Source organism: Canis lupus, chromosome 7 (genome assembly GCF_003254725.2).
Source record: "Canis lupus dingo isolate Sandy chromosome 7, ASM325472v2, whole genome shotgun sequence".
Lineage (NCBI taxonomy): Eukaryota > Metazoa > Chordata > Mammalia > Carnivora > Canidae > Canis > Canis lupus.
Window position 1 is genome coordinate 78,363,741 of NC_064249.1, and position 11,237 is coordinate 78,374,977.

At 49.2% G+C, this 11,237-nt stretch overlaps 1 protein-coding gene across 3 annotated transcripts; it reads right to left on the reverse strand.

Moving 5' to 3' along the window:
• Positions 1-479: 479 nt before the first annotated feature.
• On the reverse strand, positions 480-10,929 carry LOC112648114 (diacylglycerol kinase kappa-like). 3 transcript variants are annotated; one of them, XM_025429606.3, is made up of 3 exons: positions 10,610-10,929; positions 3,536-3,626; positions 480-1,659 (listed from the first exon to the last, which is right to left on the reverse strand). In XM_025429606.3, exons 2-3 carry the CDS (start codon positions 3,556-3,558, stop codon positions 1,098-1,100), a joined length of 585 nt encoding a protein of 194 aa, XP_025285391.1. In that variant the 5' UTR covers positions 3,559-3,626; positions 10,610-10,929; the 3' UTR covers positions 480-1,097. The 3 variants fall into 3 exon arrangements, with proteins under 3 accessions (XP_025285391.1, XP_025285392.1, XP_025285390.1); XM_025429607.3 differs by lacking the exon at positions 10,610-10,929 and adding an exon at positions 5,865-8,130; XM_025429605.3 differs by lacking the exon at positions 10,610-10,929 and having other exon boundaries at positions 3,536-8,130.
• Between the last annotated feature and the right edge of the window lie 308 nt (positions 10,930-11,237).

Here is an 11,237-nt window from a genome sequence, read left to right on the forward strand (position 1 = left end):
ACTCTGAGAAGCGAGCGTTCCCTGAATGCACCTTTCAACTAGCCTCTCATATTAGGAAGTAGAACCTATAGAACAGTAGGTTTGGAAGCCCAATGGAAATTCACCATCCTAAACTCTGATATACAAGCTCTCCTTGAAATGCAGCTTTCAACTAGCGCCTCACATAAGGGGGCTAGAACCTCTCTCAAAAGTAGGTATGGAAGCACATTTGAAAAACACTCTCCTAAAAAAGAGAAAAAAAGAAAAAAGAAAAACACTCTCCTTAACTCTCAGAAACAAATGTTCCTTGGAGACCGGTTTCAGCTAGCACCTATCTCAAGAGTAGGTGTAGAGGCGCAATGGAAATACTGAACTCTGAGAAACCAACATTCCTTGAAGGCAGCTTTCTTTTTTTTTAATTGACATTTGATTTGTCAACATACAGTATCACACCCAGTGCTCATCCCGTCAAGTGCCCTCCTCAGTGCCCGTCACCCAGTCACCCCATCCCCCCACCCACCTCCCCTTCTGCGACCCTTTGTTCATTTCCCAGAGTTAGGAGTCTCTCACGGTTTGTCACCCTCTCTATTTTTTCCACTCATTTTCCCTCCTTTCCTTCATCATCCCTTTTATTTCTTACATTCCCTGTATGAGTGAAACCATATGATGATTGTCCTTCCCCGATGGACTTACTTCACTCAGCATTATACCCAGCACAAGATGAGCCAGGAGCAGATACTGGCAGGGAAGGAAGGAGGGCATTTGCACCCTGATCATCCCCACTAACTTCAAGCTCCAGGTGGCAGTTCAAGGTGGCTCCTCAGAGGGAGCATCTTCCCCTCCAACTGTTCATGCCTCTGGTCCTACTCCTCTTTCAGCTGCACATTCTCACAGGATAGCTACAACCATGGTTTGTCTGCCTGTACTTCAGCACACATCAGATGCCTAATAAATGCAAGGGTGCTCGGCCTCCAAGGCAGATGAGTGGGCGACCCATGGGCTTGGCCACACATAGTCAGTTGCCCTCCCCCACCCAAGGAACCAGGGCCTGCCCATTCGCCTATCCGTTCTGGCTCATTTAATCGACATAGGAACTCTGCATCAGTTCTTCCCAGGGTCTATCGCCACAGTCTGCAACTGGACAGTGAAAGCTTGAGTTTGAGGAACTGGACAGGTTGATGTGGTTGGTAAGTGATGGAGCTGAGACTTGGACCCCGGCCATACGAGCCCACATCAGGAAAAGGCAGATCTGGGGCAGAAGACAGCAGAAGAAAAAGCCTGCCCCAGTCCCGCCCTGAGGGCCAGCTGGTCACCGCATCTTTGGATGGCAATTGCTTTGCCACCAGTGTGGGAGGGAAGTCCGTAAGGCCAGGCATCTCATGCAGCTGGTGCTCGGGGGCTATGCACCAGTGGCAGGTAGCCTCTGGGGCTGGAGGTGGCTCCGTCTCTATGTTTAGGGCTGGAATTACAATTCCCAGGAAAGGTGGTGGTCGAACTGACTGCAGCTCAGGACCTGGCGCACATGCAGAAGAAGACGTGAGCCCTCGTTCCAGATCTGGAACAGCTGATGGAAGTGATGCTGGCTCTGACGCTTGCGGTGATGGTTGAAATGAGCTAGGGGTGTCGCTAGCTCCGTCGGAGGCCCTTTCTCTGGCTCTGCAGCTGGAAGGAGCTGTGGAGCTGGCACCAGCACAAGAGAAAGAGAAATGTTCATCCACGTGACTGACTTGCCCCGTGCCCTTCCAAAACCAGGACAGATCCCATGGCCATTAAAGGAACACCCAGCCCCTGAACCCCATCCCGGAGAGTCTTCCCAGCCTGCAGTACCCCTTGCCCTCTGCCTCTGCCTCTGAGCTGCAGAAGTTCCCACGGCATCAGGATAAGGGGGGCGTGGCACTTCAGGTCCCGGTCATGCAACTTCACGTGCACACAGGCCCCCTTTACTTCAAAACAGGCACAGTGCAGGGACTGCCAGGTGTCCTGAAGTTTCTGGTCAGGCCAGGTACCCAAGATGGGGGAGAGGGTACTGGGGAGAGTCATATGTGGAGCAGCGTCAGAGGCCTGGCTACCCTACACATGCTACTCCCACAGCACCATTCTTTCTGTGTGGGTCCCAGAGAATGCCCCCAGCATGACTTCCAACCCCTCCGTAGCTGTCCTTGCAGTGGAAGGTCTGGTCGTCCAGAAAAGCTGTATGAGTCTGGTTTTTCTACTTATCCTCTTATCCCCAAGATACTAGTTTAAAACTACATTATACTAACACTTCCTTCTCAGGGTTAAGTATATGGCACTCGCCTGTTGCTTTCACACATACTTTTGAGATAGTTTCTAATGTCAACACACAAGAATATAGGTAAAACCCACTTCCTGCGATAACTTCTTTCTTAGAATTAAAAGTAGGTCAGGGGCAGCCCTGGTGGCTCAGTGGTTTAGCGCCGCCTTTGGCCCAGGGCATGATCCTGGAGACCCGGGATCGAGTCCCACGTAGGGCTCCCTGCATGGAGCCTGCTTCTCCCTCTCCCTCTGCCTGTGTCTCTGCCTCTCTCTCTCTCTCTCTCATGAATGAATGAATGAATGAATGAATAAATAAATAAATAAATAAATAAATGAAGTAGGTCAGTTGACATCCACATGCACACATATATTGGATACGGGTTATAACCTGACCAAAGAAGATGCCAGCTGGAAGCTGCATTCTAGTAATGCTTGTTTCTCAGGGCTAAGCATCTGTCACGTGCCTCTTGCTTTCACACTTCCTTTTGAGGTAGCTCCTCAAGCGTCATCACTGGTGTGGTGACTCTGTGCCAGTCCTCAGTGCCTCATGCATGTTCCCTACGTCCTCCTCCTGACACCATGAGCTGCCTGTATTACTCCCCTTTGTGCAAGTATAGAAAGTGGAGCATTTCTGGGTGCACGGAGCAGCTGGGATTTGAACTCGGGCCTTCTGGTTCTGCTTTGTTCTGTGGCGTGTGTTCTCAGGGCAACCCCCACACAGTAACCAGAGAGAGGGGGCTGCACTGGGGCTGGGGGTCCTACATGGTCAGTGAGACTCCTGAGCAAGGGGCCACCACATGTGGGGTCCTGCAGATGCCAGCCGCATCGCCCCTGTGTCCCTGTCTGCGATGGCAACGCTCTCCTGTTGACCTTCCTCTGGGCGGTGTTTCCAACACCTGCATTCTCACCGAGGATCTGGCACCTCACTCACTTACCACATGGTCTCTCCTATCCCCAGATGAGAGACGCTTCCTGTCCATTTGCCCCTCAGGGTGGGCTCACAAACTGCCATTCACCCTCCTCTGCCTTTGTTTCTATTTCTGAAACAGAAATCTTTGCCCCTTTTGTCAACTTTCTTCTTGTCATTTAATAATCCCACAATCTCCTTCCCTTCTGAGACCTTCCTCCAGGGGATTTTTTTTTTTCTTCTCTCACACCTTTGATCTTCTCTATCAGTTATGAGCTACATCCAGCACTTAGTAACAGAACATGAAACACACAGATGTGTGTACATTGACTGAAGAGTATTCACTTTTTATATGTAATAAAAGTCCAGAAATACCTGGTGGTTGGCACTGGTTCCATAGCTCAAGTCTTTACAATCTTCTTGGTCCCAGAAAGGTGGCTGTAGCTCCATCCATCACATCTTTGTTCTAGGCAACAAACAAGAGGGAGTGGGGAAAGGCAAGAGGAGCACCTACCACTGTCCCTTTGTATAGTCACTGTCTGTAAGTCCCACCCAGCCACTTGCACTTATGTTTTGTTAGACACCCTGGCTGCAAGGAAGCCCAAGAAATGTAGAATTTAGCTGGTCATTTTGCCACTTAAGTTAGGTTTCTGTTAAGAAACAAGACAAGGAAGTAGATGTTGTATGGCTGTCTACAGTTTCCCATTCTCCTGATTGAATTCTTCGCTCAGTTGAGGGTAGGTCATCAGGAGACCAGGGGATGCTCTTGGACCCCCCCTTGCCTGACTGTCATATGATACAGGGTAGATGTTCCTAAGTTTTGTGTGAGCCTTCGTTGTGTGCACACATGGATGGATGTGTGTGTGTGCATGTACAAGGGAGAGCTGGGGCACAGGGGAGGCCACCTGAGGGCCAGGGCTGTCTAGTACCACTCTCTGTGGGCACTGACACTCCATCCCAGGGTACTGGGGAGGCATTCCCAGATTCTCTCCATGGTGCAACCAGAGCGCATCCTGAGAGCCAACAGGTTGTGGCACATTTTCGACCCCCTTGGAGGGAAGAGGCCACATCTGCGGGTGGCACCTGTTTCCTTTCCCCTGCTCTGAACCCACTGGAACAGAATGCCTAAGTCTGAGTGGAAAAGTAGTCCTCCCAAGGGGGGAAAATGAATCATGCTTCTGCAGCCTTCAAGTTTGAAGTACACCTGTCCAATTTCTTGGCAGGGAGGGCAGATATATTTAAAAAAAAAAAAAAAGCTTTAAAAATAAAGAAAATCCATAAGATTATGAGAAATTTTCTTTTTTAAAAGATTTTATTTGAGAGAGAGACTGAATGAAAGAGAGAGCATGAGTGGGGCCATGGGCAGAGGGAGAGGGAAAAGCAGGCTCCCCACCGAGCAGGGAGCCTGATGCAGGGCTCAACTCAGGACCCTGGGATCATGACCTGGGCTGAAGGCAGAAGCTTCACCCACTGACCCACCCAGAAGCCAAGTTGTTATGAGGTTGTGCTAGTCACCATTCTCCACATTACCCCGCTTTCACCTCTCCTGAAAATCTTTGGCATCTTGCGTATCCATTTCCCTCGTTTGGCTCTCTTTTAAAAAACTAGATTCAGGGCAGCCCCGGCGGCCCAGTGGTTTAGCGCCGCCTTTGCCCAGGGTGTGATACTGAAGTCCCGGGATCGGGATCGAGTCCCACATCCAGCTCCCCACATGGAGCCTGCTTCTCCCTCTGCCTGTGTCTCTGCCTCTCTCTCTCTCTCTCTCTCTCTCATGAATAAATAAAATATCAAACAACAACAACAACAACAACAACAACTAGATTCACCATTGGAGAAAGGATGAGCCCGTGTCTCAAAGCAAATTTTTCTGCTTTAAACTAGGGAGCCTGGGGGAATCCTTGGGACTGTGGGAAAGGCGTGGACACTGGGCCCCTCAGAGTTTGGTCCCAGAAGCCTGTGGATGTCAGGAGGCCTAGGGCATGGAAGGTGCCCAGCAGAGCATGGCTACAGGTAGGTTGGGCAAGAGGTGGAGGGTGCTGGCCTCATTTCTGGGCCAAAAGACACACATTTAGACATCTCTTTTCCAGATTCATCCCATTCCTATTCAAAATATAGATTCATAAAAACAGAAAGTAGAATGGTATTTGCCAAGGGCTGGAAGGAGGTTCTAAGCCCGGTAGGTGAGAAGGTGGTGCAAAGCTGCTCCCCAGGAACGCTGGGTGCTCACCGTTCAGTACATAGCACCCCTGTGCAGCTAGCTTGTACCTCCCACAGGTGAGAGGCTGGTGGCAAGCTGTAGGCCCAGAAGGCTTGCGTCTCTGAGTTCAGTACGGAGACTTTCCATGGCACCTCCTCACCTAGAGTGGAGCCTGCTTCTAACTCCCATAGGTGAGAGGTTCCCATAGGTGAAAGCTGTGTTCAAGGAACACTTCTGAGAGTTGAGCCAGGACCTGTCCCTTGCAGCTCCCTACCTACTGTGGAAATAGCTTCTATCTCCCTTAGTCAGAGGCTGGTAAGAAGATGCTGGGTGATGGGCACTGAGGAGGGCACGTGATGGGATGAGCACTGTGTGTGATACTACATGTTGGCAAATTGAATTTAAATAAAATTTTGAAAGCAAGCCCTCAAAAAGTCCTATCTCCAAATATAATCACGCTGTTGAGTTAGGACTTCAACATACGAATTTTGAAGGAACACAACTCACTCTATTGTATACACACGTTTTCTACTATGAGAGGCTGAACCTTTCATGTCTCTGGCTTCTGAAGTCTAGCACTGTAATGCGACAGGATATGTCTATGTGATAAAAGAGTAAGGTGAGAAGTCCAGCTGCCTATTCACGGGAAGAGACAAAGACACAAAAGAAAAAACTTGTTTTTTCATTAATAATAATAATAAATAAGAAGAAAATCTTTCCAGCTCACACATTCGAGAGGACGGTTGCTGCATCGGGGGCTATAAAATGACCCAAACAATACCAAGGTATGAACAACCCCTTGAATCCTGACAGGCTGTGGCTAAGCTGACCTCGAGAGAGACTCTGGTGACTGGAAATTGGAACACTGGTTTCTAGTAAAAGAAAGGGAAGAAGAGATGTATGGAGACAGCAGCTTTATAGAACAACTTTCTCCAGTTTTTCACAGGGATTGAATGTTAGTGTTTTCTGCCGGAGGCTTAGTTCACACAAAGGAAAGAAAAGGAAACACGCTGTATTATTCGACATCTTAGCAAAGGCCGGAGGGGCAAACACCTGGATAATCTGAGGAGAATCTAATAAAAGGGACTACCTAACACATGTGGCACTGTTCAGAAGGTGACATCTGCTGGGGCAGCTGCCTGGGCACAGGCACTACCCTGGGCATGAAGCGCCCAGGGAGGCAGCTCCCCGGCAGCGGCACTGGCAGGAGTTGGCTTCCGAGCATCCCTGTCAGGAGCCCCAGGACTCTGCTGTGTTCTCCTCCCTGGCGCCCCTCCTCCGCCCTGAAGCCAGTGGGGAGGAAAGCCTGGAAGCAGGCCGCACGGGTGGACCCCCCAGCCAGGCCTGCCTTGAGGTCATGGAGAGCGGGTCCTGAGGGGGGGCGGCCAACACACCCCGGCAGCACGGCACTCACACACACACACACACACACACACACACACACACACATATTTCGTGAATTTGGCAAAAGATCTCTTAAAGCAGGCATCAATATTTTATATATAAATATTTGATATCAAATATTATACATTATAAAACTCTATCTTTATTTGACAGAGACTTTTCCCAAAGCATTTGTTTAAAAGATTTTATGAGAGAGAGAGGGGGAGAGAGAGTGCACAAGCGGTGGAGGGTGGGCAGAGGGAGAGGTGGGAGTAAGCTCCCCGCGGAGCAGGGAGCCCAAGGGGCTCAACCCCAGGACCCCGGGATCACGACCTGAGCCCAAGGCAGATACTTCACTGGCTGAGCCCCCCGGGTGCCCCTTCCCAAAGCACTTTAAACACTAAAGGATATTGTTAAATTGGCATTTATAAACTGGGCAGTTCCCAATTCTTGAGGTAGAAAGGAGCAAAGCTTGCCAAAATTTCCAGAATCAACTAATTGCAGAAATACCTACCAATCAGATTTCTAATAATGGGTCACAGGAAAGCCAGAAAAGACTAACTTGTATACATTTATATCGATGTGTTCATTTTGCTAATTATGTTCTAATCTCCTAGAAGGTGTTTTTCTTGCTTACCTTCTGCAAATTCTTCTCCTTAAGAAAACAGCAATAAAATGAAAACTCAATTAGAATTTCATTTTATTAACTGCCATCATGATGTCCAGACCTATATAATGAAGTGATTTCTACATTTTGGAAAATCTCTACCTGCCGAGATACGATCAAGCAAACAGGGTATGTTTGTAAATCTTGTGTGAACCTTATATAAAGCTAAACTAACATATAAAATTTTAGATCTTTACATCAAAGATTTATGGGACTTCATTAGAACACTCTCAGGATTTACTCCCAGACCTCCAAATAAATTTCCCAGATAACCTAGGAAATGGTTGAATTGCATCGGAAACCTTCACACGATGTTAAATTACTGCTATAGCAGAGGGACAAACCCCAGCCCAGCAGATTTACCCTCCCAGCTGATGTCTGGAGACACTGAGGCTGCCCAGGAGTCTGCGCTGCAGACCACCTTCGCAGAGCCCAGCCGCACTCGTAGAGCCCAGCACAACTGTGCCAGCTCAGATGGGCCCAGGCCACAACGCTGCCTACAGCGGCAAAGCTCAATCATGCCCCAGTACACAGTTCAACAATGACACGCACATCTTGCAGTTGAGTGGTTCAGCTCTTCGCCATCATGCCCCAGTGAAGCTGCTCCCAGAACCTGCACTGGCTCCAGGTCCCCCATCCCTTTTCTCTTATCCTCAGCATGGGCCCCAATACCCCACTGCCAGACAATGTACTTCCCCTCAATGCCTGGCCAGCTGATGGCCCCCCCTCCCCACTCCATGCAGTGTGTGTCCACACTGCCCACCCCGTCGCCTGCTGGGTCAACAATCCCCACCATCCATTACGGGGCCTGCCCAGCTCTTGGTCAGGCCCCTTCCATTCTTGTCTGACTCACGGCCACCCATGACACCTATGAAATGGTAACGGCACCTTTTCTTTGTATCGCCCACCTCATGCTTATTGTTTATCAAAACAGAATTGTGGTTCAGCTGGATAGAAAGCCGAATCAGGGTTGAATGGTGCACCCTGCCCCCATTCACATGTTGAACTCTAACCCCCACACTTCAGAGTGTGACCTTATATGGACATAGGGTCTTTAAAGGGTTAAGCAAGTTAAACTGGGGTCCTTACATGGGCACTAATGCAATGTGACTGGAGTCTTTATTAAAAGGGGCTATTTGGACACAGAGACACATATGAAAGGAAGGGAAGGTGACGAGACACAAGGAAAACATGGCCATCCACAAGCCAAAGAGAGAGAAGCATGGAATTGAACCTTCCCTCCCAGCCCTCAGAAGGTACTAGTGCTGCCAACACCCTGATCTTGAAAGTGCAGCCTCCAGAACTGTGAGACAAGGATCTTCCGTTGTTCAAGCCACCCAGTCTGTAGCACTATGCTGTAGCTGACCTAGCAAACCAATGCAGGGTGTAACCCTAAGAAACTGCTACACCAAGCCCAGGATTTACTGAGTAACTACAACTAAACCAGGCTCTTCCTGGTGATATTTTTTTAAACCAGGAGCTCTAAAGGAAAGGTGGTTTTGTTCAATTGATTCTTGTTTAAGAAACAGCGAGAGCATTCATTTAATTTTTACACAGTTCCTTAAGAGTTAAGCCTTGCGTGGAGGAGTTTTGTTCCTTGACGATGCCAAAAGGATGAGATTTTGCCGTAAGATAGAATACTTGATCTGTGTTTGGGATCAATAAGTCTTCAACCGAATCAAAGTTTTACCCAGAACAAGGTATATCTGTTGTCTTCCTCAAAGTTGGTAAAACCAATTTTTGTTTCACCGAAATGCTGGTTTGGAAGGCCCTTTGCCGTTCGGCCACTGGATGGCAGGGCAGCACCATCCTTCCTGAGCCTCGCGCTAAAGGAAACAAATTCAGAATACCTGCTCCAGATATTTAGGAAGATCAACTTCAGTCTTCCTTTTTAGCATTAGCTTTTTCTTTTATAAAAGTGGCACATGTTTTTAACTGCAAATCTGAACAACACAGTAACGTATAGAGAATAAAATACAAACTCTCATTATTCTACCCGTCAGAGGCAAACACACTGGCGGTCTTGCTCCTGATATAAAAAGGCTAAAGTGTGGCCCATTCCCAGCATTCTCTGAAACACCTCTGCTCAAGGCTCCCTCTCCTCTCATTTATTATGAATTTCACTCAAACCTAACAGAATCCCAACTCCAATCTAACCCTAACCCCAACCCATAATCCCCTTTTTTAGAAATGTGTTGGCACTGTGGGTGAGCACCAGTGTTCAGAATGCTCACCATAAATACCAAATTTTTTTTTTGTGTGTGTGTGTGTGTGTGTGAGAGAGAGAGAGAGAGAGAGAGAGAGAGAGAGCACAAGCAGGGGAGAAGCAGGCTCCCCACTGAGCCGGGAGCCCAACGTAGGGCTTGGTCCCAGGACCCTAGGATTACCACCTGAGCCAAAGGCAGATGCTTACCTGACTGAGCCTCCCAGGCGCCCTAAATACCAAATCTATGACAGGGGCAGCATCAAGTCTTAGTCTTGGTAAGACTGATGAACTCTGCCATTTTTAATTATAGATAAAACACGGACAGCTGAAGAGACATCGCAGAGAAATCAGACTGGTTAAAGAAACAAAATATCCATCACCTTGGGTGGTCAGACACAGGAGGTTTACTTATTTGGGGGTTAAATTGTAAATTTCTATTTTTTAAATTAAAATACAATAAAACTGCCTTATTATAGGTTTAGCACATGTATCGATTTGTGTAAATTCCAGCGCAATCAGCATCCAGAGAAGTTCCATCACCCCAAACGACTCCTCCGTCCCTCTGTCATCACACCCTAACGGGCTCTAAAACTATCATTCTCAAGAGGCTTAGTGACTTAGCAGTTCTAACCGCCATGGGATCCGCCCACCAGCCTCTGGTGCACACCTTCTGGCTCCTGCCACCCAGCACCCAGCACCCAGCACCCAGCACCCAGCACGGTCCTGCCTACTTCAACCCAAATCTAGGCGTGTGTTCAGTGCTCCCGTTCAGGACAATCTTTCACCAAGTTCTTATACTGATTTGCAAACTACAGCAATGTCAGTAAACGTATTTAATCCTTAATGATAGAAAGATCCTCAGATCATAAAAAAAAAAAAAAAAAAAAACCCACAATCCAACTATACAGAGTTTGAGGCACCCCAAACCAAACAGACCCAAATATATAAACAGAAAGTACAGGTTGTGTGCGGACATCATTATTCTCTCAACCTCACCTCCAGGGTCAATCTAACCCCTTCAAGCCCATAAATTGTTTCGAATTTAGGGGCGCCCGGATGGCTCAGCGGGGGAGCGCCTGCCTGGGCTCAGGCCGGGACCCCGGGGTCCCGGGATCGAGTCCTGCATCGGGCTCCCCGCAGGGCGCCTGCTTCTCCCTCTGCCTGGGTCTCTCAGGAATACATTTTTAAAATCTTAAAATAAAATAAAATAAAGCATTGAATTGTTTGCTGTCACACCGTATTCCTACTATACCGAGCCTCCCCCGGGGAAGGGCGCTGCTGCAGTCGCCCCAACGGTCCCCGACCCCAGGAGGGGGCGTGGCCAAGACGAGGCCGCCCCGCGCAGGCTCAGTAATTCAGCCCCCGCGAGGGCGCGGGCCTCGGTTCCCATGGTGACAGCGCCCACTTCCGGTGCGTACCTCAGGGCGCCCTGTGCGGCGCGGGGCGGAGTGGCCGAGCCGCAGGTAGGACCCCGACGGCGCGAGGGGCGGGCCGCAGCCGGGAGGTGGCGCTCGGGGTGCGCGCGGGGCTGCGGGGAGGTGCTGGGCCCCAAGTTTCTCCAGCGCCTCCCGCCCCCCGGCCCAGCCCAGCGCCCCCGGAACGCAGTCGGGTCTCTCGTTAAGAA

Coding starts and splice junctions, on each gene's coding strand:
- LOC112648114 (XM_025429606.3), bottom strand. CDS start 3,558: ATGGAACCAGTGCCAACCACCAG. Junction 1,660..3,535: donor GAACCAGTGCCAACCACCAG/GTATTTCTGGAC, acceptor TGCTGGTGCCAG/CTCCACAGCTCCTTCCAGCT.